This window comes from Fukomys damarensis, unplaced genomic scaffold (genome assembly GCF_012274545.1).
Source record: "Fukomys damarensis isolate Sample0158 unplaced genomic scaffold, DMR_v1.0_HiC HiC_scaffold_36, whole genome shotgun sequence".
Lineage (NCBI taxonomy): Eukaryota > Metazoa > Chordata > Mammalia > Rodentia > Bathyergidae > Fukomys > Fukomys damarensis.
Window position 1 is genome coordinate 28,146,506 of NW_022900948.1, and position 27,897 is coordinate 28,174,402.

At 41.9% G+C, this 27,897-nt stretch overlaps 1 protein-coding gene across 4 annotated transcripts; it reads right to left on the bottom strand.

Moving 5' to 3' along the window:
* On the bottom strand, window positions 1-26,510 carry Ptgr1 (prostaglandin reductase 1). 4 transcript variants are annotated; one of them, XM_033759083.1, is made up of 10 exons: window positions 26,408-26,510; window positions 23,664-23,779; window positions 22,155-22,200; window positions 21,158-21,214; window positions 17,760-17,927; window positions 13,815-13,932; window positions 10,651-10,806; window positions 7,810-7,918; window positions 4,551-4,669; window positions 1-259 (listed from the first exon to the last, which is right to left on the bottom strand). In XM_033759083.1, exons 2-10 carry the CDS (start codon window positions 23,767-23,769, stop codon window positions 149-151), a joined length of 990 nt encoding a protein of 329 aa, XP_033614974.1. In that variant the 5' UTR covers window positions 23,770-23,779; window positions 26,408-26,510; the 3' UTR covers window positions 1-148. The 4 variants fall into 4 exon arrangements, with proteins under 4 accessions (XP_033614974.1, XP_010637634.1, XP_010637635.1 ...); XM_010639332.3 differs by lacking the exon at window positions 26,408-26,510 and adding an exon at window positions 26,080-26,237; XM_010639333.2 differs by lacking the exon at window positions 26,408-26,510 and adding an exon at window positions 25,878-26,073.
* Window positions 26,511-27,897: the final 1,387 nt, after the last annotated feature.

Here is a 27,897-nt window from a genome sequence, read left to right on the forward strand (position 1 = left end):
TTACAGACCACTTGAATTATTTTATTTAGTAGATCATTATAGTTACTATTTCTTAGATTATTTGGACAGTATACATTTTTACCAAACAGTGAAAAATTAAGTAAGTAGTCATCCCAATCATGCTGTGATGATTCATATGTCATTTTTTTCATGCTTTCACGATTGTTTTCCCCAAATTATCACCTTTCAGCATTCCCATAAATGCAGCTGGCATGTTTTCAAATCCTTTGATAATGTGTTCGTGATACTGGATTTTGCCCTGTATCAAAATAACAACAAACATTGATTTCATATTCCAAACAATTTTCTGTTCTCATCCTAGCAACAAGTTTATTATTTATTGTTTTTAACAGTTCATAAGATGGAGGCATGTTTTCTGTAAACTGAAAGTTAATTTCGGGCCAGGGATTTAGGTCAGTGGTTCTGCTGCCTGCCTCGCAAGCACAAGGACCTGAGTTCGATCCCTGGTACCAAAAAAAAATAAATAAATAAAAGTTAATTTGTGGGGGCGAGATCCCTATACTGTATTAACAGATTGCAAAGTACACATAAGAATATGGTAGGTGGGTGTCAGATCACAGAATAACAAGAAATGTCACAGGCAACAATTAAGCAATTGCTAAGCAAATTGTATAGACAAGTTTGGTTTGTTTTGTACCAGGGATTGAACTCAAGACCTCACACTTCACTTGCTACTTTCAAAGAGGCAGAAAAACTGAATAGGATGGAAAGCTAGAATCTATTTAATGCTTAAAAGAGAATGAATACTGTTGTCGACTGAAATGTGAAATCCTTTTTCCTATATGTTAAAGTCCTAATCCCCCGTACCTCACAGTGTGACTGTATGTGGAGACAGGGCCTTTAAAGAAACAATTTCTAGGTATCTTCCTGAAAGAGTTAAAGGCATCATATTACAGTGGTACATGCACACCCATGTTTGTAGCAGCACAGTTCATAACAGACAAATCTTGGAAGGAGCCTATGTGTCTGTTAACAGGGGAATGGTAAGGAAATGTGGTCTGTATAAACAATGGAGTACTATTCTGCCATAAAGAAGGATAAGCTTGAGTCATTTATAAGAAAATGGATGTCCTTTGAGACTAATGCTAAGTGAATCAGACACAAAAGCTCAAATATCGTATAGTTTCTCTTATATGAGAAATCCAAAATGAAAGATAGAGAACAGGAAGTAGGGAGATAGAGCTTTTGCAAAAGGGAAGGGTGCCAAGAGATGGAGAAGTGAGAGGGACGGTAGGAGAAGGGCATGAAAAAAAGAATTAAGATATGTTATGTCTATGTACCAACTCCCCATGAGGATTGTAATCATTACATACTACAAACATGTACTAATAAAAAAAAAGTGAAAAAAAAATACAGCGAGGCCATATGGGTTGGTCATAATCCAGTAAGGCTGGTGCTCTTTTAAGAGGTTGAGACACAATGAGAGAAGACTAAGTAAAGATACAGGGAAAGGCCTAGGAAGAAACAATCCTGTTGACACCTTTATGTCAGACTTCCAACCTCCAGAACTGTGAGAAAATAAATGCCTTTTGTTTAAGCAACCCAGTCTGTTGCTTTAAACTTTCTTACTGTCGCCCTGGGGGATTAATACAAATACTAATATAAAATGTTAATGATGGGGGAATTTAAGGTATAGCGTGCAAAGAATATGGGAGCTCTCTGTATTATGTAAAACTGTTCTAAAATAAAGTGTATATTGGGCTAGAGATTTAGCTCAGTGTTTCCACCGCCTGCCTCGCAAGTGCAAACACTGGAGTTTAATCACCAGTATCCCCCCCACAAAAAAAAGTGTATTAAAAAAACAAGATGAGGAGGAAAGGGGATGATTGGAACTCACTAGTTACTTAAAATAAAAACTAATCAGCTTCACATTGTTAGAAAGAAGCGTTAAACAGACACCACGGACACCAGCACAGAGATTTCTTCTTGTAGCTGTAATCATGGAAAGGCGAGATTCTGTTTTGCCAATGAGGACAAAGAAGCAACACACTGGGAATTTAAAAATAATTCAGCTCTTCCCAGGATTCCAGAGAGCTCAGCCCAGCACTGCGAGTGTTAGACTGGGAAAACTGCCAAGCTCCAGTGGCTGCCAGAGGAGCAATCTAGTTTTTTGAATTGGGAAATGACCATATGCCAGGAATTAGCAAGCACTGTATTGCCTTTCCTCTCCAAAACTAAAATAATGCACCTCAATCCTTTAGATTTCTGTTGACTAAAACTCCACATGGTAAGGGGTGGAAATGATCACAGCTCAGGACAAAAGGGGTTCTTCTGGGCCTGAAGGCATGGCTGTGAGAAAGCTCTTTGTGATCTAAGACCGAGGACTGCCATGGCTCACTTAAGTGCTCCTCTGTCATTTATTCATTCTACAACTTGTATTTAGTGCCTACATTTTGTTTTCCTTCTCTTTTGGTGTTAAACATTAAACCCACAGCCTCAGCATGCTAAGCACGTACTATACCACTAGGTCCACATCCCCCAACCCTCATGCTTACATTGATTCAAACCCTACTCGGCATGCTGCAGATATATCAGAAAATAAAATGCATGAATGTTACTGTCTTCATGGAGGTTATAGTCTCATGGAAAAGACATGGCCATACATACAAATGGGATTGCTATGGATAAAAAGACAAGGAGGATCAGAAATAAAGGGATACTTTAACTTAAAGTAAGGTCGTTTTAAAAGCTCCCTCATTCATTCTAATGTTCTGCTGCATACTACGGTTGCATCCAATTAACTATGTATTTTACTAGTAGAGAAGATTTTGAATCGTGTTCCAACCAACCAAAGAAAGCATAACAGAAGTGTTGGATATTCCCATTAACCTGATACAATTATCATTCATTGTATATATGTATTGAAAATTCATACTGTAACTCATAAGTGTGTACAAGTATTATATGTCAATTCAATTAAAAAATTTTGTTTTTGTTTTTTGAGAGAATCTCATTATGCCCTGCCTCGGCCTCCCAAGTGCTGGGATTACAGGCATGCACCACCATGCCTGGAAAAAAAATTTTAAAAGTTGGCTCATTCTTAGGTGATTTTTAACAAAGACTTGAAGGATGTGGGAAGGATTAAGGAAGAAGCCACGGGGCAGGGAGTAATACTTATCAGAGTAAGCAAAGGCATGAACACTAAGAAATGAAATCGGAGAGGAATAAGGGCCAGACCGTGTACAGCTTTGTAGGTTATTACAATGAGCATTTTGGATTTATGGTAACTGAAGTGGAAAGCCTTGTAGGGTTCTGAACATAAGAATGAGAGTTAAAAGATCACTCTGGCTACCGTGTTGGGAATTGTCTGTAGGGATGCAAAAATAGGAGACCAGACAGAAGTCAGAGGTAACTGCAAGCATCCGGAACAGGCAGTATGGTAGCCTGTACCATGGTAGGAGCAGAGGACGTGCAACAACTGGTCAGATTCTGTACAAATTTTGAGGATTGAGTGACCTACTGAAAGATGAGACATGGATATGAGGGGAAAAAACACACCAAAGACAATTCAACGTTTTTGTTTTTTGGTTGTTTTTTTGTTTGTTTGTTTGTTTGGTTTTGTGACAGGGTCTCATTATATAGTCTTGGATTCACTATGTAGCCCACCGTGGTTTCAAACACACTCCTTCCACCTTAGCTCCCCAAGAGCTCCCAAATCCTGTGACTTCAAAGTTTTTGCACTCAGCATTAGAAGAATAGACTTGCTACAACTGAGATGGTGAAGTCTGAGTATGGAGCAGGTTGAGCAGGAAGGATCACAACATAATTACTCTTTGATGTATATTAGGCATCCATATACAGCTATTGAGCAGTTAAACATACCAGTCTGGACTTCAAAGAAGACAGAACTTTTGGGGCTCTCAGGACCCTGATGGTATTTAAAGCTAGGAGCCTCGATGAGCTAATGAAGAGATAATAGAGTGTGAATAGAGAAGAAGAGAGGTCCAAGGACCATGCCTCAGGTACTCTATTATTAATTTGGAGAGAAGCCAGAAGAAAAGTCTGCAGAAGATTAATTAGTAAGGAAAACCAAGTGCTAAAGGAAAGCCAAAGGAAGAAAATACACCAATGGAGAGCGATCACTGTAAAATATTCCCCCATAGACAAGTGATTGTATGGACAGACTCCTGGATTTCCCTGTGTGAGAGACACTGGTGACCTTGAAGAAAGCAGTTTTCATACAATGGCAGCAGTGCAAAAGCCTGATACATGGGTTCAAGAAAGAATGGAAAGAGAGAAACGGCATGTATGTGTATAGACAACATGTCCAGGCATTTTGTTATAAAGGAGGAAATCAGTGAAGTGGTTTTGTAAGTGTAGTGGAAATGAAATTTAGAAAGGGTTCTTTTTTGTTTTCTATTTTAAGATGAGAAAAGTGAGAATGTCTATATCTGAAAAGCAAGGATCCAAAAGGCAGGGAGAGACTGATGATACAGCAGAGGGAGGAACTGGGAGACTAATGGTTTTGAGTAGCAAAAGCCAAAGAAATCAAGGGTACGGTGGAATGGTGTAGTTGGAGAGCTGCTTACCTCTGAAAACCATTTCATCAAATCTTTCAGAGCCTTCTCACGGACTTCTCCCTGCCATCTGGTGACGATGAACCCTTCCATGCGGAGTTGCTTATAGATGATACTTTCTGGGTTCGGACCTGAAAGCAGAGGCACATTTGGGTAACAGGGTGTGTGGAGGTGTCAGCATGCCATGACTGCCAACACACACTGTGCAGAAAACAGAACAATGGCCCCCAAAGCATCCACATTGAAAACCTGTGAATATTTTACCTTACATTGCAAAAAAGATTTTGCAAATGCCATTACATTAAGAACCTTGAGACGGGGAGATTATTCTCTATTAGATAAAGTCTCAAGCACTTTTGTAACAGAAAGAGAGACCCAGGAAAAAATAAGTGACGATGGAAGCTGGGATTGGGAAGGGTAGATAAGAGGAGTAAGAAGTAGGAGGAAGACCGATGCTGCTGGCTTTTAAGATGGAGAAAGGGACCACTTTCCAAGGAACACAGGCAGCTTCCAGAAGTTGAAAAGTGGAAGAACTAGATCCTCTCCTAGAGCCTCCCGCAGGAAGGCAGTCCTGCTGAGCATTTTAGAATTTTGACTGCCAGAAGAAAGAGAATAAATTACTGTTGTGTTAGCCACTGAGTTTGTGGTAATTCGTTACAGCAGCAATAGGAAACCAAAGCACACTGAGATTCCTTGTATAGGTCAGGCAGCATTCAGATCACTGACATTCCAGAAGTAAGACCCACCAAAAACTTCCCAAACAGTCCTACAGAACACAAAGAGGCCTCAAAGATGATGTATTAAAAGGTTTTTTGTTTGTTTGTTTGTTTGCACTTTTCAAGAATGATTGCCCTGACATTCCTCTTCATATTTCAGTGCCAGCGTGCTAGGAATTCCTTGCATTTCCTTCTATTCTGTTCTTAAAGGCGATGCAAAAGAACCAGTGTCCACCTCCAGTCTCAGAGTTAGTAAGAGAGAGAGCAGATCAGGAGATTGGCTCTCACATCTGCCCCTGCCCTTGCCATTTCAGAATACCAAGAGTTAGCCTGAAGAGTGGATCTCAAATTTAGTGTGTAGGAGAATCGCGTGGAGGGCTCATGGAAAAAGACTGCTGGACCCTCTTACAATTTCAGATTATGGATTTGGAGTGGGCCCCCTAAATTCATATTTCTAACAAATTCCCAGGAGACAGTGATACTGCTGGTCCTAGGCCCACACCTTGAGAACCATCAGCCTAGAATGAGCATATGATTCTATCCCCTTGTAAGAAAGGGATTATTTCTATGTGGGACAGAAAAGGTTGTATTGGTTGCGAGTTTTGTTTTGTTTTTTTTCAACCCCAAACATCTTGAGTGACCAGAAACTGAGAGAATAACACCTACATATAGTCTTTCAAGTTCCAAGAAGTCAGGTGAAGGTGCCTAGGGAGTATCAGAGCCAAAAGAGCCCAGACAACTTGTGGAAACTACCGTCAGCATCCTAGATACCTGGCATCACTCACATAGAAAGTCCCCACTCTTTACTATGAAGAAGACAGCATGAGCAGGAAAACTGAGCCAAGAGAAACTAGTGCATAATAAGTGACACATCCAGATTTTTCTTCAGAAGACACCAACAGTGTTTCTTTCTGAGTTAAGGATCGAAACCCTATTTTCTCAACTTGGAAGAGAGGGAAACAGTATTACTGATGGGAATATTGATTTTTCTGAGCAAAACAACAAATGTAACAGTAACACTGGTGGAAATAATTACTTGATTCCTAAATGTCCTAGTAATGGAATACGTAAGAATTTCTGGAGATCAGAAGCAATGAAGAATTCCTGTGGGTTAAAATGGAATGGACAAGGTCCGCTGACATCCCCACGACCTGTCTGAATAGCTGACCTTCCAGCAGTCATTGTTAAGAAGGTTAGATCAAGTTACTATACCTCGTTAGACTGTGGCTAAGAAAATGCACCTTGGAGCTCTGCTCAGCTGAATGGTACATGATTTGCTGTGATTCTAGTTTAGCACCAATTAGAAAAACATAAAAAGAAGTCTCCTAACCATGTGATTGCCAAATGGATCTTCTTGGAGAAGGTCATACTTTGATTTTTCATAACTCAAGAGAATCCACAACTTATTTTTTCCTCAGCCCCTTCCACTCTAAGCCCCACCTATCTCCATTTGGCTGTGTTTCTAATTAGTGTGGCTAAAGACGTCATTCGGGGGATTTGGCTCAGTGGTTCCATTGATGGATGTTTTCCTAGATCTTGATTATAGTCTGAAAGATTTCTTTTTATTCTTCTTTCTCCCTTTTTAGAACCACAGGTAAATCTGTAACTCTATAACAGCACAGAATGATTAGGGCAAAGAATGACCTTATTTGAGGAATTCAGAACAGTGGTCTCTGTTGTGAGTCTACTGCTAATGGGATTTTAAGGATTCTCAGGTTGTTCATCTTCCATCCATAAAATGAGGCCTGTGCAAGATGTGGCACCGGACTGGGAGGAATGCATACAGTTCTCTGTTGGTATTGCTTTTGCACTGCTGTTGAGTGTGGAGAGAAAAGAGTGGCTTCATCATAAGACAGTGGAGAAATGGGGTACGAAGGGCAGAGAAGGGCAGCAGAAAAACAAAGCAAGGACAATCAAGGAATGCAGGTAAAACACATGCCCCCTTTCTCTTTTAGTGGAAACTTAACTTGACCAGGCCAAGGAATCTTGTCACTCCAGGGAGCACTGTCCAAGACTGTGAAGAACATGCAGACTGCCTTTCCCTTCACCCACTCTCCACCCAAACCCACACCTTCAGCAGTGAGACTAATACCATGGAGAACTCAGATGTTCTCTTTCTAAATCAAAACTTGGTTGTCTTTATATAACGTAGCAGAAAATAATAGGTAATCAAAGCTTTTAATAACTGCAAATGTTTTTTCCATACTTGTTCATCCTACTTTCAGTACTGAAAGCTAACTTAAGCTTAAGAAATCACATAGTTTTAATTTCACAAATACTATTTCATCATTATTCATCAAGAATAACAGCCGGGCGTGGTGGTGCATGCCTGTGATCCCAGCACTCAGGAGGCTGAGGCAGAAGGATCACTTTAGTTCAGTGGTTCCGCCGCCTGCCTTGCTAGCGCAAGGACCTGAGTTCGATCCCCGGTACCAAAAAAAAAGAATATCAGGAAATCTTTCATATGTGCTCATAGTCACTGGCCTATCCCATGTCTGTGAATCTTCCCTTACCCAGTCTGCCTACATTCGTGATCATTTGCATCAACTTGTTACCTGGGGGAAGTTGGCCAGTGCTGTTATACACGGAGATCGCCCCACATATGGCGATTCTTCCAAATGCCTTCATCTGGGGTATAACGGTACTTGAGAACTCTCCACCTACCTAAACAGATAGGGAAACAAGCAAACACTTTACATGATGCAAACACTAAATTTACGAGAATCATCAAGTCACAATCATTATTTCATAATGTTTTAGTTGCAACAAAAATGACTGGGCCACGTGCTTACTAAGCCTGGCTATTCTGGAGGTGGAGGCAAGAGGATCACAAGGTCAAGGCCAGCCCGAGTAACTTGAGAAAACCTTGTCTCCAAATAAAACTTTTAAAAAGGGCTGAGGATGTAGCTCAGTGGTAGAGTGCTCAATTTGTGTGTGGACACCCTGGGTTTGATTTCCAGAACACACACACACACACACACACACACACACACACACACACACACAAAACAAGCCAGAACAAAGAGTTAATCAAATTAGCACATCAGTGCAGAAAATTACAGTTAGGAAAAGACATTAAAAATGGACGTTTCCATATGACTCTAGGAACATGTGAAAGTTTTAATTTAAATATTATGGTTCTCTGATGAGTTCAATGGTTTCATTGTCCTATAATGTAAACGTGGAAAAATATTGAAAAGACATATGAGGGACAATGTTGGAAGACTCACAGTTTCCAAATTCAAAACTTACTACAAAGCTAAACCAATCAGGTCAGCGTGAGAATAGAAAATCAGACCAGGGGAACTGAATTGAGGGCTTAAAAAAATGAACATTTATGATCAACTGATTTTCTACACGAATGTCAAAACGATTCAACAGGAGTAAAATAGTCTTTTCTCAACAGTGCAGAAAAACTGGATATCCACACAAAAAGAATAGAATTGGACTACTTCCTTACACTATACACACAATACAGACATGAATATAATGAATAAAGGTGCAAAACTCTTAGAACGAGTACAGGAGTAAATTTTGGTGAACTTCAGTAAGGCAAAGAAGATTTCTTAGATGTGACACAAAAAGCCACAGCAACCAAAGGAAAAACACCCAGATAAATTCGACTTCATCAAAATCTAGAACTTTGGTGCTTCAAAGGGTACCATTGAAAAAGTGATGATGACTCATGGAATAAGGGAAAATAGTTGCAGACCGGGATGCATGCTACAATTTTTTCATAATGTCAAGATCAAAACTCACAGAGATTTCACTGGGAGTTTGTAGACATGCACAACACAGAGCAGCAGAAAAGAGATAGCTGTTCCCAGCAGAGACTAAACAAGGAAGATAATCAACTGCTTTTTGTTTCAGCTCTCATGTAGAGATGACCAAAGGATGGAGAGAGCTGGGGGCAGTGCAGTGTGGTTCCCGAAGCTCAGGCTCTGGGGACCACCGGATGGGTACGTACACCAGCTCGGAGGGGAGGAGCGCTGAGGGGCCAGAGCCAAGTTACTGAACACTTCTGAACCTTATTTTTTCTTTTGTAACAAAGAAAATGGAAAATACTAGGAAGTGTTGCTTATAGGATTTAAGAGTATAATAAAACAATGTACATACGTGTATGCAATTCTCCTAAAAGCAGTGGTTTAGCGGCCTTGGTGACTTCACAGAATGTAACTACTGTGAATAATGAAAATCATTTCTATCCGATCCATGAAGAACTCTTAAAACCCTAGAAATAACCCACTTGGAAAGTAGGCAAAGGATTTGAACACATATTTCTCCAAAGGAGATGCACAAGTGTACACAGAAAGATCCCAAATATCATTAGCCATAGGGAAATGCAAATCCAAACTTCAATGAAATACTTCAAACCCACTAAGATGGCTACAAGAAGAAAACAGACAATTACAAGGGTTGGTAAGGATATGGAAAGATTGCAGCCCTCACAGATTGCTGGTGGGAATATAAGATAGTGCACTCACTGCATAATAGTTTGGCAGCTCCTCAAAATGATTAAATATGAAGGTACAATATGCCCTAACAGTTCTACTCAAAGATGGACGGATACCCAAGGTTAATGAAAACATGTTTGTGCAAAAACTTGTACATGAATATTCATAGCAGCATTATGTTTTTTTTGTTTTTTGTTTTTGGTTTTTTTTTTGGGGGGGGGGTGCCGGAGATCGAACACAGGCCCTTGAGCTTGCGAGGCAGGAGGCAGAATCACTGAGCCAAATCCCCAGCCCGTCATAGCAGCATTATATGCAATGGCCAAAAAGTATAAGCAATTCAGATGTCCATCAATTGTGGGTAGATAATTAAACTTTGGTATATCCATATAATGGACTATTTTTTAGCCATAAAAAGGAATGAAGTACTGATAATGCTACATTGTGGGTGGCCCTTGAAAACATTCTGCTACGTGAAAGAAGAAATGAGAAAATGAGGTGCTACCCTGCCATAAAGAAGGATAAAGTAGAGTTGCTTGTAAGAAAATGGATGCACCTTGAGCCCAGAATGTTAAGTGAAATAAATCCGACACACAGATTCATCTTACGGTTTCTCTTACAAGAGAAACAGAATGTAAATAAAGAGCAAAACAAAAGATAGATAACAGGAAGTAGAAAGATCTTTCTTAAATGGGAAGGGGATGAAGAGATGGAGGAAGTGGGAGGGAGGAGAAGGAAAGGGGATTTAAAAAAGTAATTAGAATGTGTTGTGTACATGGACCAATTCCCCACAGGGAATGTAAACGTTATGTACTACAAACATACTGATAAAAAAGATAAAAAGGCATATGTACTTTCTTTGTATATTTTATATAGGAAGTTTAGAAATACATTCTTTCATGTGGTATTTTATCAGTTAATCAGGTAACTCCAGTTCACACTTACATTATCAAAATAGCAATCATAACCATCAGGGGATGCTTTTTTCAAAGCTTCTTCCAAAGAATCTACTGTCTTGTAGTTAAAGGCAACATCAAATCCAATTTGTTTAAGATATGCAATCTTAGCATCAGACCCTGCTGTTCCAACAACTCTGCAGCCCTAAATAGGGAGAAAAACGGCAACTATTAATGCACCAGGAACATGGACCAACTCCACTCTCTTACTCTAGTCCAGGTTCCCCAAGAACACACTGTGAGTCCTAACTCAAGTGAGTCCTTCACAAACAAATGGGACAAAGCTTTTAGCAAAAGACAGCAGCTTCTCAGTAACTAGGGCAGATGGACTAAAAACACAGTATATAACCCCTTGGCGCCAACTGTGTACATACCTGAGCAGACCGTCCTTGGGCATCCAAGTCATAAATATTTCATCCCAGATTCGTAAGCCCCTTCAGTTCCTTTCCCAGTTCATTGCTAATCTCTCTCTCCCCTGGTGTTAGCCCATCCAGTCACAGATGAAATCTCTCCCAGCTAGCTGCTTTCTCTCTCTTTCAATGTCAGCCCATCCACACATGGATGTGATAAACTCAGCTTTTCCAAGCCGGAATCTCCTGATTTCTAGTCCCTGTTAAGTGGAATACACTTAAAAAGCCTATTTTAAAAGCCTGTTTTTGATCAGTGGATTCTTTTTTTTTGGTACCCGGAATCAAACTCGGGCCTTGCGCTTGCAAGGCAGTCGGCAGAACCACTGAGCCAAACTCGCAGCCAACCAGTGGAGTCTTTATGACACGCACTTCATGTATAAGGCATACCAGAGGCGGCCGATAGACCTCATGGATGAAATCGGCCCCTATACCAGCCTACAACCCAGCTTAGCTTGCCTTGCCCCTCAACAGATACTGTCTATGTTTATTGGATTTGCAATTCATTTTAACCTGCTGCTTCAACAACCTATGTATTTGACTTCCTGGGTTTTTCATTTGGGCACCTTTTTCCCCTGCTTTCAAAGATGACTGTTCTATCTCTTGGTGCAGTGGTTCTTTAGACTATTCTTTGGGCTCAACCCTTGGTAACTGACCCTTAGTCTGAATTGGTCCAAAGCACTGGACTCCCTAATCACAGAATAACTGGAAAGCACTTTGTAAAGCAGTCTTGGGATGAGAGCACTGATCCAGAGGGATTAGGTCCTTGGGAATCTAACCCCAGCAAAATGAAAGAGCATTTTCAGATGCTGTAACCAAAACTTTTGAAATAATTATATGGAATTTTGAATTTAGATTATTGAAACAAAATGTAAGATATGGAAGTAGAATAAAGGAGTAAAATATGCTACATTGAAAGTTCATATACATAGGCTATGTTTTTTGTATAAAAATATGTATACAAACACTAGCAGAATATAAGATATATTTCAAATATATGCACTAGCAGAATTTAAACAAAACCTTGATTTTAAGTAATTAGAGAGAAAATAAATATTACAGCAGAAAGAGAAACCAATAAATAAACAAAACAAAATGGCTTAAATTTACCTATTAAAACACTGAGACTTCGAAATAGGGAAGAAATAAAATGCAGCTATCTGCTACTTACACAAAATACACATAAAATGAACAGAATGGTTGAGTATAAAATAATAACTTTAAGGGCAACTCCTATCAGATTTTACAATGAAAGTCCCTTATATTTAAAAAAAATATTTGAAATGGGCCAGGGATTTAGCTCAGTGGTGCCACTGCCTGCTTTGCAAGTTCAAGGTCCCGAGTTCTATCTCTGGTACCCACCCCCCAAAAAAAATTGAAGCAAGAATATTAGAAATATTTCTAATTCATTTTGTAAGTCTAGCATGAATTAAGTCTAACTAGCCACTCTAAGCTTGCAAAAACAAAACTTTTAAACTCAACTCACCTATAAATACAGATGCAAACATTCTCTTAAAATGTTATTAAGTCCAGGCTGGGGATGCATCTCAGTGGTAAAGCATGTGCTTAGTGTGCTGAAGACTCTAAATTCAATCCCCAGCACACCCCTCTCCAAAAGATCAATTATAAATCATATGTAAATAAAAATTATTCTGGGAATGCTAAATTGGCTCCGTATTGGAAAACAAATATAATTCACTAACTGCAAAGTGAACATGCTAAACTGGGTATGGTGATACGTGCCTGTGATCCCAGCACTGTGGGAGGTTGAGGTAGGATTGCAGGTTCAAGCCTCATCTGGGTAATTTAGCCAGTTAGTGAGACCTTGACTCAAAATAAGAATTAAAAAAAAGGGGACAGGGACAACGTAGCTCAGTACAAAGGCCCTGGGTTCAATCCCCAATGCTGAAAAAAAAAAAAGTTAACATGCCAAATAAGAAATGGCATTCCTAAAAGCCAATCTCTAGTCTTATTTTTTCACTTAAGTAAATTATTTCTGTAATCTGTATGCAGCCTCATATTTATATTCTAAATTCCCATTAGTACCAGAGACCAGCCTGAATCATTGGTTGTTGCGTATAGCTTTGTAATTCATCTGCCTTCCACTTACCTCACCCTGAGCCATGTACCCTAGCCTCTGGCCAAGTTAGACTGGATCTGAGCTACCTCAGGCCCTCCAACTTCAAACTATGAGCAAAGATCTTCCGTGTACCACCCAAAAGTTAGTTCTTTCTTCTGGGCAACAGCCTTTGCAATGCAGCTAGCTGGGTGATGACTCTTAGTTTGGCTGCTGTGAAGTTCTTTGATTATAGGCAATCATGAAGTGAAGTTATTAAGCTATGGAAAGTGATTATTTAGTTAAAAATATGAAAATATTGGCTCTTGGGCTGGGGATTTAGCTCAGTGGTTCCGGTGCCTGCGTCACAAGCGCAAGGACCCGAGTTTGACCCCCGGTACCAAACAAAAAAGAAGAAAAGAAAAGAAAATATTGGTTCTTATAAACTCACAGCTGTAATGGAGGACATTTTGGATTTGATACCTACAGTGTTAGCAAGTGACAATGTTCAGCTTATTTTTGCTATGCTGCCCCTCCTCACTTCTCAACCTGGAACTTCTAATTAAGGTCTATTCATTAGAACACGAGCTCCTTGAGGTCAGGGAAAGGCTGCTTGCTGTGTTCACTGTTGCGTTCCCAATGTACACCGTGGGTCTAAATAAATGTTTGTTGCTGGAAAGAGACACTTACCTTGAGCTTAGCTATCTGCCCCACAACAGAGCCCACTGCTCCTGCTGCTGCATTAACCAGCACTGTTTCTCCACCTTTCACGCCACAGATGTCCAATATGCCAAAGTAAGCAGTTAGGCTAAGGGAAGGAAATAAGAACACGTGAAAGGATTTGTTTCTTTCCCCTATGGCTCTTTTATATACCTTGAAGGCTTTCTCACCAGCCCAGTGCCAGGAGCCCTGGAATTTTAAAAAATATTAAATAAAAAGACAGGGAATGAATATTAGCAGCCATCTTTGTCCATTTTCTTCTCTACTCCCAGAGACGAATAAAGATGATGTGAACTACGAGAGGAATGGAGATTTGGCTGGAGAGAAGCTACATGCAGTTCATGTCCAGGGCAAGTCGAGAGGTGAAAGAAATTTTAGTTCCCCCGTAACAGCAGACTTAGCCCACAGTGTGGCAGTTCTTGGCAGGATAGCAAGATCAGGCCGAGAGGAATCGAGAACGCACCCGCAGGTTGGAGGGAAGTTTATACATCTACAAACTGATCAGTCACTTCCTTTTAAAAATAAAATGGAAGTAGGTTGGAGAAGAAACTAACGGTGAACTCCACAAAGTGGTCAGCCCAGAGTTGGCAGTGAACGGGGTTTATATGGGTTAAGGGAACGGGTGTGGGGATTCAGAAGTAAGGCATTTCGCATCATTGGATGAGGAAGTTAGGTTTCGTTCACACAAGAAAAGTACACTGGACACAGACAGACACTTCCTGAGAGCAAAGGACAACAAAGGAGGACCTGTGTCAGGTGTGGGAGGGGTATGAGCTGCAGGTGGTTCTTTGTCAGTTAGGTCAGCTAGACACAGGAAAAACCTTTTTTGCTCAGAAATAGTTTTCCAGCTCACGCCTTAAACTTTGGGGGATTTCAAAATGGAGAGTTTATGCCTCATCATCACGTAAATCCTAGAGAAATGGTGAGCTCCACGGAGAAAGCTTATGGGTTATCATAGTGTCTGGGCCAGATTAGATACAATACTGGGATATGTCTAGGCAGGAGAGGGTTATAGAGAACTTCTTGAGTGTTCCACACCTCCAGAGAAGTATGGAAGAACTTCTGTGCTCTTCTCGTGGCCTCGAGTGGCATGCCGGAGTTAGCTTGCAGGAAAAGAACTACTGAGCCATTACCAAACTTCACTTCCTTTTAAAAATAAAATGGAAGTAGGTTGGAGAAGCCAACAAACAATCCAAGAGGAAAACTAAAGGTGAACTTTGGACTAAGAGGACCTTAGAATCAACAGCTTGGAAAGAAAAATGTGTCGTTTGGATCTTACATTCCCTCAAAGACCCGTGTGTTAAAGCACCAAGTGGTGGATTTTTTAGGAGGTAGTGTTTTTTCTGGGGGGGGGAGAGAGTTAGGTCTTTGAGGTTATGTCTTGCACAGGACTGTGGGACCCCAATCTCTTCTTTTTCTCTTTCACTTCCTGGCCACGGAAGGAGTAATTATGTCTTACCACGTACTTCTGCTGTTATGCGCTGCCTTGCCACGTGTCTAAAAGAAACAGGACCAATCTATCATGCCCAGGACCTCTAAAATCCAGAGCCAAAACAAATCTTTTCTCTTCATAAGTTGTATCCCCATTAAAAACTGAGAACCACTAGTTTAAAGCCGAGTGACTGACTGGAATAAAAGCACAGTCCTTGGGATAGGGAAGCTGCATAGAAAACACAGGCAAATGGATAAATTATCTTCTTTTTTAGGAGCGAGGCCCTCTGAGTAATTTATAAAGTACTTTCTCCCCAGAAAGCCACGAGGGCCTTGCTCATAAATTTCTTCATGTCTACCTACCTTTACGTTTGCTTTCCTACTACACCTGAGTGTAGTAGTGTATCCTCCTATCCTGAGGATAGGAGGATAGGACGACAATATGGAAGGAACGGAACAGCTCTTACCAGTCGAGGGTTGCAGGACAGGCAGGAAAGACCAGGAAGTAAGGCTGTCATTCTGGTTAGTGTTCAGTAATTGAAAGTAAAATGCATTAAGCATCCTCTAATTTCACAATGATGTGCTCTTGCAGGGGTGATTTTGAGTTTAAATTCGGACTGAATATTGAAGTTGAGGTATATGGAGGTTATTTTTAGTGGAGACTGAATTTGGGGGTGTGACAGTTTAAACTTAACTGTCAACTGGATGGACTTGGGAGCCAACTAGAGGTTTAGCAAAGCATACTTCCAGGCATGTCTGAGTGGTTCACGGGGGCATGATCTTGAGTTTCACATCTGCTCCCTCACCCCTTCACCCCTTTCCCTCTGGTGCTGTTCCCCTGCCATACTTCCTGGCCACCAGTGAATTGTGCAGTTTTGTCACCTGACAAACTCCCATCGTGTTTCTGCCTTGGAGTCAGCTGATCATGGACTGAAACCTCTGAAACTGTGAGTCAAACTATTTTAGAGTTTGGCTGTTGGATATCTGGTCCCAGCAAAGAGACAGCTGACTAGTGAAGGCGGTTCCTTTATGTCACATTTTGCCAGATGCTCGTATTAATCATGCTCCCTGTTATTTCTAACTGTTGCTTTCTCTTTATATCTGAGGATCTGAGACTCAATTTCCTTCCTTTTCCTTTAGCTGCAAGGATGATTTCTAGATGCTATGATTTGTATCTGTATGTCTCCCCAAAGTCTCATACAGTTATAAGTGGGGAGTTTTGAAGGTGGATGAATTAGGGTGTGTGAATGTAGATTAAGGGTATGGGTAATGGATGCCCCCTATCACCATATGGGTGGCGGCAATCAATAGGTTTACAGCTGGAGGGAATAAAGGGAGAGCGGGAAGGCAGGCTGGCTACTGCTGCTCTCTTCCTTCTGCCTGCCATGCCATAAACTGTTTCTCCTCTGTGAGGTCCTCCTTCCAAGCCACCCTGCCTTGAAGCCAGCCAACTATGGAGTGAAACCTCTATCAACCGTAAGCTGAGATAAAGCTCTCCTCCTTTAATTTTGGGTGTTGCATATTTTGTTTCAGGAATGAGAAAAGTAACTAACACACTAGGCTACTCTTTTCTTCTTTGAATTTATTGTTAACTAAAAAATAAAAGATGTATATATAAATATTTCTTGTGTACAACTTTTTTGAAATATATAGTTACTTGGTTATAGTGGAATGGTTTAATGAAACTAACATGCAAATTTAGTTGCCGTGGAAACGGCTCAACTGAGCTAGTTAACAACATACATGTTGCCTCACAGTTATCATTTTTGTGGCAAGGACACTTCAAATCTACCTTCTTAGCAGTTTTCAAGAATGCAATATGTTTTCATTAACTATAGTCACTATGTTGTACAATAGCTCCTTGCCCTCTGTCTCAATGCAATTCCGTACCTTTTGACCAACATTTCCTCGGGTCCCAGGCCCCAGCCCCTCAACCTCTGGGAACTATCACTTTACTCTCTCCTTTTTTTTTTTCCTTCCTCTTCTCCTTCTTATTTTTTCCAGTACTGAGGATCAAATGCAGGACATTGCGTTTCTAAGGCGGATGCAGGGCCACTGAGCTAAATCCGCAGCCCTACTCTCTGCTTCTGAGTTCAACTTTTTTAGATTCCATATATAAGTGACATCATGTGGCATTTATCTTTCTGTGCCTGATTTATTTCACTAAATGTCCTCAATATTCAACCATATCGTTATAAATGTCAGAATTTGCTTCTTTTTAAAGGTTGTATAATATTCAGCGTGTGTGTGTGTGTGTGTGAGAGAGAGAGAGAGAGAGAGAGAGAGAGACTTTCTTTATCCATTCATCTACTGATGTACTTTTAGGTTGCTCTCCTTGCTTTCCTTAGTCCTACGATGTTCTTTAAGCAGCCTCTGGCCTATAATTCCCCAAGTCTCTTCTTGTTGACCAAGTTGTATACAAACTGTTTTGGAAAACCGGAGTGTCAGGCACTCAAACAAATGAAATATACCCATGAAACTCACCCTGGCATGCCAAATGTCCCCAGGGCCAAAGACAGTGGCACTGTATCTGGCCACTCTGTAGGCAGTTTTTCCAGCTCTTTCCCATCAGAAATGGAGTGTGTTGTCCAGCCTGAATGAGCCACTACGATGGTTCCTGTTGGTAAGGCTGAGTTTTTACTTTCCACAATTCTGAAAGATAAAGCACAGTAAGACAGGTGACACATCTTCCCTTTCACAGGAGTCAGGATGCTGTGTGGTTAAGGTTTACCAGTGACATTCCATGGCTGATATCCTGTCACACTGTTTTGGCAAAGTGGAACAGCTCAGTGTTACAGCCATGTTCTACAGCTCAACTGCTACACCCACAGCAATTTGTAGACTTGAGAATCTGAAAGTTGCTCAGAGAGATGGAGAAAAACCTTGACTGCCGCCTGACTCAGAGGAGCTTGCCTACTCCAAATTCGGAGCACTGAGTAGAAATGGGAGCCACCTTATGTATAGAGTTCTACAGGGCAGGGGGCTGGGCCTACATGCTGGGCAAGCATGTTCACAGAAGAGGGAGGGTGGGGTTACAGAACATTCCCGAAACATGTACCAGGTGAGCATGCTCACAGAAGCAGAGGGGCAGAGTTGAGAGAACATTTGTCTGGTAGGAATATCTGCAGCTCAGACACTTACAGAACATTCATCTACTGATGAATCTATGGATACAATGGGCAGGTGCACTGTGCAGCACAAATGGTTACATTTCTGGAAAAAAAGACATGATGGGGGACAAGGGCACAGGCTTGCCCTATTGTGTATTATTGCTTTATCAACATCTCACCGTCTTAATTCTTAGCCATTGGGAAAGGGGCCATCAGAGAACTCTCTTTACTGACCCAGCATCTATCTCAGTCCTCACCCATTTCTCTTCCTTTTAATCCAGAAGACTCAACCCAATGGCTCAAGTTGCCCAGGAAACCATCCTCTCTTCTTCAGAGGTCACCCTCTATTCCTTAGTCCTTTCTCTTGAATCTTTTAATATTTTCCTCTCTAATGTTCCTTTCTCTCAGCATATTAGAACATTCAACTCTGCCATCTTACAATCCCATCCTCGCCTTTCCTTTTTACCTTCTACAGCCAAACTTCCTGTTTCCCTTCATTTTACAACCTGCTGTGATTGAAATATGAAGCTTTCCCCAAAGACTTATGCAGCAATGTTCCAAGGGAGGGGGCCTAGAGAAGTACTGGATCATGAGGGTGCTGACCTCATCGCGGATTAACCTATTCGCTAGTTTATATCTGAATAGGCTTATTGGAGGTAGGCCTTCCTGAATGAGAGTATGGCTTTGAATGTTTGTTTTTCCTAGCCCCTTCCTTTCTGGCTCTTTGCAACCATCTCTGCTTCCCAGCCGCCATGAGGTGAGCAGCTTTTTTGCGCCATGCCCTTCCACCAGTGTTTCTGCCTTGGAGCCAGCCAGCCACAGGCTGAAACTTCTGACACTGCGAGCAAAAGCAAACCTTTCCTCCTTTGAACTGTGCATGTCAGGTATTTGGTGATTACCAAATAGGTGACTACCACACACCTATCTTCCACTCTTACTACCGCACCAAGCTCCCAACGACATCCTGATTGGAAAATCCAGTGAATATTCTTTAGTCATTATCAGCTGTTCAGTGCTGCAGATCACCCAATATGCATCCCCCACAGGTTTCTAGGCTCCCAAGCTCTTCTGGCTTCTTTGCTTCCCTCTCTAAACTGTCCTTCTCCATCTCATTTATTGATTCCTTTTCTTTCATCTTCTCTTGCTCTACCATTCTTTACTATCTTCTCCCCAAATCATAAACTTATTATAACACATATTTACTCTAGAAAATGTAAAACACCCTTTAGAAAATAAAATATCAGGCTGGCTAAAGATTTCACTCGGCAGTAGAATGTGTGCCTATCACATCTGAGGTGCTGCGTCAGTATCCTCACACTGCAAAAAACTTTAATAAATAAATATAAACTTTAAAACATCAGTTATAATCCCACAACAATAACTGCAAATATTTGGTGTTTTAATGACAATTTTAATGGTATATTTGTAAATTCATATTATAAGTGAAGTAATGTTGGTAACTTAATTTTTCTCTCAACATTATACTAGTCTATATGATTTAACCTTTTTCCATGTTATGAAGATTTTTTTTTGTTTTGTTTTGTTTTTTGTTTTGTTTTGCTTTTTGAGATGGGATCTCACTATGTAGTTGAGACTGACCTGGAACTCACTCTGTAGCTCAGACTGGTCTAGAACTCACAGCGATCCTCCTGCCTCAGCCCCGCAAGTGCTGGGATTACAGGCATGAGCCACCACGCCTGGCAAGAATTCTTAAAAAACTGTAATGAATTTGTTTCCCCATCAGTAGCCTATTTCTAATATCATTCCTAATGTAAATTATATTTAAGTTAATATTTACCAATACTAACTTACTGTTTCCTTAAACTGAATAGCTATAAATGGAATCCCTGGGCCAAAGGGTATGAAAACATTTGTAACTCTTGCTGTCAAACTCCTTTCTGGAAGGTTGTGGCAACTTCTTGATGAACAGTAAGGTATCTATTGGTGGACACCATCTGAAGTATGAGTGTATCATCATACCATCTCCTAAACTGGGATTTATATTTTTAAAAAGTCTTTGCCAATTCAGCAAACACAAACAGAACTCATGTCTTCCCTTATCAGCAAGAAATCTATAAAGCCTTATAGAAAGAAAACTGTTAATAGACTGTAGACAAAATGGACAAATGGAGAAATATATTTTGTTCCTAGAAAGATTATAAAGCAATTCCCTCAAAATAAATTAAAAATCACTGAAATACCAATAAAAATCCAAAGAGGACTTTTACAAATGGTATTATAATAACTGGCTCATCATTTAGACATACATAGTTCACTCCTTATTCCAGCACAAAAGCTAAATAATTGAAAAATTTAAATGAAAATAATTGAACTATAAAATATAGAATAAAGCATGAATAAACATTTTAACAGTTTTTTGGGAGAGAAGATTTTTCTAGGCCAGAGATCAACCCAAAAAGCCATAACTAAAAATATTTTTAATTTTATCACATGAGACTTTAGAACTTTGGACAGTGCAGAAGAAAGCAGACTCAAATATTTGCAATACTGACATACGAGAAGCTTTTACAAATCAATTAAACAGATGCAAAGCCCAAAAGCAGAGTGGGGCTCACACAAGGGCACTTTTATATTCTTCCTTCCTTCCCGGTTAATCAGGAAGAGAGTAAGATTGCCTCAGTGGCTTCCACAATCAAACAGTGAGAGAACCATGCAAGCTGAAGGAATTGTAGGTGCAAGGGACAGAGGCAGAGTTCAGAAGGAAGGAAAGAGGCATAATTTCCAGGCACTGGGACACGTAGAAGTAATTACCTGGCCACTTGATGCCCCATCATTATTTTACCCTCCTTCAATCTTTTGGCTGCCACTCTGGAAAAATAAAAAGAAAAAATTTATTCTTAGTGTGAAGAGCATCTGGGAAAAAACGTTTTTTAATTTCTAGCAAAATAGAAAACACCTGGGGTAGTATGTGCAGAAACCAGACCCATAGGGGCAGCACTTACACTATCGAGGGAGTACTTCCGCTGTATGATCTTCAAAGATGCACTCTAACAGGATTTTTTATGAGTGAAAGTAAGACTCTTACTACCATGTTCAAGTAGAGATGAGTTTCAATAAGTGACTTTAACATTTTTAAACCATGTTTTTCATTTGCGATTTGAATCTTTATCAATCAACTATGAAAAAAGTATTTAAAAGAATGATAGATACAGGGATACGATTTACTTTGGCAAAAAATTACTGAGGCATCGGTAGCCTATAAAGGTTGTTTTGTTCCCTTCCCTTCCTGAATTGTTTACTGTGTATATTGGTTTGAGTCAATACTGATTACCTAGATTGAAGGAATACAGTCATTGGAAGGCAAGAATAGCTGATTTTAGCCTTAGTAAATAATTTGCCCAAATAAATTTACAGCGATGAAATGGACCAGTTAGAGGTTAGCTTCCTCTTTTCCTGTTCTGCCCTAAGCCATTCTGGTGAGCAATAAAAAGCAAACTATACACAGCAGATTAGAGATGATTCTAAAGTAAAAGGGCCAGGGTAATCCCTTGCTGAGCTTCTCAGACCTTTGCCTGTAGAAACTGAGCATCTATGAATCCCATCACGGATACAAACCAGGAAAAATGAGGAAATGACTGTGTTGGCCATTTTTAAAGATGGCTACAATGCTCACTGGTCACTGTGGATGGCCTGAAATAAATAAAATTCTACACCGGTATAAATAAAAATCTTCTAAAAAGACAAGCTAAGGCATTTCACTATAGTATCTAACACACAACTTAAGAAGTTGTAGGAAGAAAAATGATACCTCATGTAAGGATCCACAGAGAGAAACAAAGCTTCAAGCAGGACCTCTACAAAAGAAAGCATTTTACAGGCAGTTAAAAGCGGAAGCCTGATGTCTTTGTTGTTTTTTGGCATTAAAAATAAACACATAATATCTTTCTACTTTGGGGTTGTCCTCTTACCTATGTTTGTGCTATTGTTTTTTTTATTTTTGCACTGATCGAGACTGAACCAGGGCCTTGTGCATGCTTGGCAGATACTCTACCATTGAGCTATACCCCCAGCCCACTGTCTGCTTTCTATTGAAGAGACCAGGTCTCTCACATTTGTCCAGCCCATTTAATAATCACGATGATGATGATGATGATGATGATGATGATAATTTACTCCACATTCCACCCTTTATATGGAGTATTTCAATTGATGTTCTTAGCTATTATTTCCATTTTATTTAAGTTTAGGTTAAACATTCTGCCAAATGTGCAACCCCTGTGTTACAGTGCTCACATGGGATTTCGGCCTCAGTCAGTATGAAGAACAGGCATTTTAACAGAGTGACCTTCATGAGCACATTTTCTGGAATTTTGCATCTGAGTACTGGCCATCTCAACTTAAATGAGATCGATAACCTTGTCATGCTTCCTGTTCCCGTCTCTTAAAAGCTTAGCTATCTGTAAGACACCTCACAGATACCTCTTAGAATCTGAGCTCTGCACATGGGTACTGGGCAGCACTTACCTCACTAGTATGATCGGGATTATGAGGACAGAGGGGACATGCTCCCAAGGTCTGGTCAAAGCCTTAAAGAGTAATTCATCCAAGCATGAATTCCAGTTGTCAAAGCAAACAAAGGGAACTTCTGGGAGGACATCAAACCTTCATACAGAGGACTCTGAAAAGGTCTCTGTGGCAGATTGCAAAATGGCTACAAATACCTCTGACCAATGTGTATTAGCTCTTGGCCACTCCTTCCATCAAGAAATCTATTTCTAGGGGCTGAGGATGTAGCACTATGATACAGCACTTGCAGAGCATGCATAAGGCACTGGGTCCGATCTCCAGCCTCAAAACAAAATGAAAGAAGGAAATGTGGTTTCCCATCCCTTGACTCTGGGCTTGGTAATATTACTTGCTTTGGCCAATCAGATATTAGCAAACACGACCACAAGCAGAAACTTGAAAAGTGCTTGCACTCTGGAGTCACTCTGGTTGCTGCACATCCACAAGACCACTAGGAGAACAAAGCTCAAACTAGCCTCCTAGGAAGGCTCAGAGAGAACTGAGGTCTGTACTGCAGCAGAAAATCTACTACCCACCAGAACCAGACACAGAAGTGAGGCCTGTCCTAAAACAACCCTTTGGCCCAGATGAACAATCACTCAGCTTAATCCAGCTCAAACTGCCAACCCTCAGGATCATAAACTCATACATAACTGCTGGTTGAAGCCACTGAACTTTGGAGTAGGCTGTGATGCTGCAAAAGGTAACCGATAGTCTTGTGCAATTCTGAAATCTTGCGAGTCCAACGTACCTCCATCTTTTAAGGGTGGGAGCTCAGCAGTCTTCAACTCAAAGTCACTCTGAACAGGACTGCCTTGAAAGTGCTTCTTCAGGGTCCAGCTCTTAGCACGAACCATCGTGAGGCTCCTAGAACACAGTAAACATGTAGGCAGCTGCCCTAAAATCACTAGGTGGCACTGGGGTCAGACAGCACGACCATAGTGCTTGTCATATTCTTAACTAACGCCAACCACATTCGTTTAGGGTTTACTGTTCCTGGTGCTGAGCTAAGCACTTCAAAAAGACGATCCTGTTTCATTCCTATAACTGCTGTTTAACAGAGGCACTGTTATCGCCAGGATAGAGATGAGGACACTTCCAAGGCAAGGTACAATGGACACTGACCCAGAAATTCTTCCCACGCGCCACTTAGGCTACGGTTTCTCTAGGGCACTGACAGCTACAGGGTGTAACAACGCTTCCAGTTTGTCGTCTCTCACTAAAAAGTCCTCAGGAAAAGCATCGTAGAAATCCTGCCCCTGTCCTATGCATACAGACGTCTGTCCTAACGCAGTTTCGGGAAGACTGAAAGCCAATGGGTGGCGTTGCTGCTTCACCCCACCTTCCAGAGAGAATTTTCTTTGGCTTTGGCGCCAAGGGGAAAGTCGAGGATTTGTTGAAACCCATCTCCACATAGGGATAACTAAGACTTGTAAAAGGCGCTAAACTTCTGATATCGAACTACTATGCATCGCGTGGGAGCCACGCCCTCCCTATACGGCAGAGGCGCCCACAGAGATGGTGATTTTACTCTGTCCAGTACCCGGCAGCTGGACACTTTGGCCTAGAAGGGACACCTCCACACGGCACGTGGAGTGTTAAAAGTCAAGCTCCTCCTTCCTCGTCCTCTTCAGTTTTAAAATTTATTTTATTTTATTTATTTATTTATGGTTTTTTGAGCCAGGGTCTCACTATGTAGACTGACCTGGAACTCACTACGTGGCCCAGGTTGGTCTCGAACTCACAGTGATCCTCCTGCCTCAGCCTCCCGAGTGCTGGGATTACGGCACGTGGAGTGTTAAAAGTCAAGCTCCTCCTTCCTCGTCCTCTTCAGTTTTAAAATTTATTTTATTTTATTTATTTATTTATGGTTTTTTGAGCCAGGGTCTCACTATGTAGACTGACCTGGAACTCACTACGTGGCCCAGGTTGGTCTCGAACTCACAGTGATCCTCCTGCCTCAGCCTCCCGAGTGCTGGGATTACAGGCGTGCGCCACCATATCCGCGAAGATGGTGATTTTACTCTGTCCAGTACCCGGCAGCTGGACACTTTGGCCTAGAAGGGACACCTCCACACGGCACGTGGAGTGTTAAAAGTCAAGCTCCTCCTTCCTCGTCCTCTTCAGTTTTAAAATTTATTTTATTTTATTTATTTATTTATGGTTTTTTGAGCCAGGGTCTCACTATGTAGACTGACCTGGAACTCACTACGTGGCCCAGGTTGGTCTCGAACTCACAGTGATCCTCCTGCCTCAGCCTCCCGAGTGCTGGGATTACAGGCGTGCGCCACCATGCCCGGCTACAATTTATTTTATTTATTTATCTATTTATTTATTTATTTTGGTACGGGGGCTCGAACTCGGGTCCTTGCGCTTGCAGAGCAGGCGGAGGAACCACTGAGCTAAATCTCCGGCCCTAAAATTTACTTTAAATTGACAGATAATTCCATATGTCCGGGGGTACAATCTGATGTTTTGATATAATTCACAGTGCAGAGTGACCGAATCAAGCTAATTACTTACCTGTGATTTTATTCGCCTATCATTTTTGTGGTTTGAAATGGAAACGTTTGAAATTGTAGTTATTTTGAAATACACATTGTTACTTTAGCTAACCTGCCGTAGAATAAACCTCAAAAATATATTGCAGATTACTCCTATCTGACCCTTTGGGCTCCTTTCAACAACTCCCTTGCCCCTGATAACTCCTCCCAGCCCTCAAGTATCCATTATTCTACTCTACTTCCAGAGTCTTTTTTTTTTTTTTTTTTTTTTTTTACGCAGTGCAGGGAGGTCCGGCCGACCCGAGGCAGGGGTCTGGGGCTGCGCCCACCACACCCAGGCCCGGATCCCCACCCCAGCTACCTTCTCCAGCACATTTGCCCCAGTTGTGCAGTCGCGAAAGTCCCTGCTGAGCCCCTTCCCGGGTGCAAGCAGCTGTGGGGTGCATCGGAAACAGCCCTACCCGGCCCTTCCCTCCCGGATCCGGCCCGGATCCCTCCGACGAGTTTGCCGGAGCGCGAGGCTCGGAGACTGTTCCGCGCCGAGAGCCAGGGCTGAGCGCGGACGCTCCTCCACCGCGGCGGCGTCCAGAGGCGCAGCAGCAAGGAAGAACCGAGGAGACGGGAAGGAGGACAGGGAAAAGGAAAAGCAGGAAGTCGACTGACCAGAGTCTGCCCGTTCCACTTGCTAGAGGAAGCGCTGCGGTGCTCGCCCCGCGGAGTGCTCGGGGCTGGGCTTTGGCTGATTGTAAGGGAGGGTGGGACCGCTCAAGGGCGGAGCTCCTGCTGGACTTCAGGCTCCCAGGGGATCACTGGAAGGGCTCGAGTGTTCACCTGAGTGTAGAAGTCCGCCCTGGGGCCCCGCGTGGGCGATTCGGTGCCTGCGGCCGCAGCGCCCTCCTCGGGAAGCCAGCGGAAAGATGCCCCGTGGGAGAACGGCGGCCCACGGTCAGGGGCCCCAGCAGCTGGGTGGTCCCCCGGTGCGACCCCCTACCTGCCGGTCGGCAGTGTCACCAAAAAGATCCCTTCCTGATTCCTCCCGTACGAGCGAGCCTTCCTGCTTCTGCACACGCCGACATCAGGGGCTTAGTCACAACCTGCGCAGTCTGTTGTCAGATAGGGCTCTAGGCTGCAGTGGGGCACGAGGGGCAGTCGCTGTTGGTTTTTTTTGTTTTGTTTTTTAGAGTGCTCTGCTTGGTGTGACTTCCTTAACTTCTTGTAAGCCCATCCACAAGAATAGAGAGAACACTAGTGCTTAACCCGCAGAGTCACGATGAAAATCACATGGCTAGTCCTGGGGGGAAGCCCTGGATTCATCTCAAGCTCCGGGTTGGGGATTGAATATCATTTTTAAATAAAAAGAAGTAAATATCAAACGCTTAGGCCAGTACAGACTTAAGGTCCACCCTCGATGTACGCGAGAGGTCTTTTAACCTGTCTACCCCCGCTGTTTACTCTTGCTTTACCGCCCACCCACACTGTATTCTGGTCTAGCTACCAAACCGGAGCGCACCGGACAGACGTGTAATACAGATAGGGAAACAATGCAAAGATGTTTAAAGGGCTTTGAAATTCCCCTTTACTCTTCTCTACCCTCTCTTTAATGAGGGCAAATTAGCCAATGCCCTGGGTTACCTAACCAACCATGTATCCTTGGGTATAAGATTCCTCTTTTCTTCCTGCCAGGCTTGCAATCAACAAGACGCTGTGAAAGATTTAGAGATAAGACCTCACAGTTTTCTGCATGAGACGGTGAATGTGAAGTAGTCATCGGTTGTTAGTTGTACAGGTCTGTCAGTTCCCCACCAAGGATTGTTTGTAGGCTTCGAAAGCTTTCCAACAAAGGACCTGAGAGAAATCTAAGTGTCCCTCAGAGAATGTATTAGTTGTTGCTAGGGCTACAACAAAACACGGTACGCTGAGTGGTTTAAACAACTGAAATTTATTTTCTCAAAGTTGTGGAGGCAGGAAGTTGAAGATCTGTATCAGTGGTGAGGAATGTATGGCATAGGTGCTTTTTTTTTTTTAAGACAAAAGGTTTCATTGCAGTGTCTCTCTTCTCCCCACCTCCCCTTTTCCTTACTCTCTTCTTCCTCCCCTCTTCCTGTCCTCTTCCTTCTCTTCCTCCTTTCATTTTCTTCTCCATCCTCTCCTCCCTTTCTTCGTCTCCTGCCCCTCCTCCTCCTTCCTTCATCTTTCTCTTCCACCCCTTCCTTCTCCTCTTCTTCTTGCTCCTCCTTCTCTGCTTCCTCCTTCTCTTCCTCCTCTTTCTTCTTGAATGAAAACAACAGTAAGAAGAGAAAAGTAAACAGTGGGTTTGGAATGTTCCACAGACTGATGAGTGTGAAGAACTCACCCCTCTGCCCCAAGGTTGAAAATCAGTACAACCTGGAAAAGTCCACGCAACCTCCCACGCAGGGAAAAGAAAGATTCTGCCATGGTCCAGCTCCGTGGATAGATGACGACAGGCCTCCTCTTCCTCTG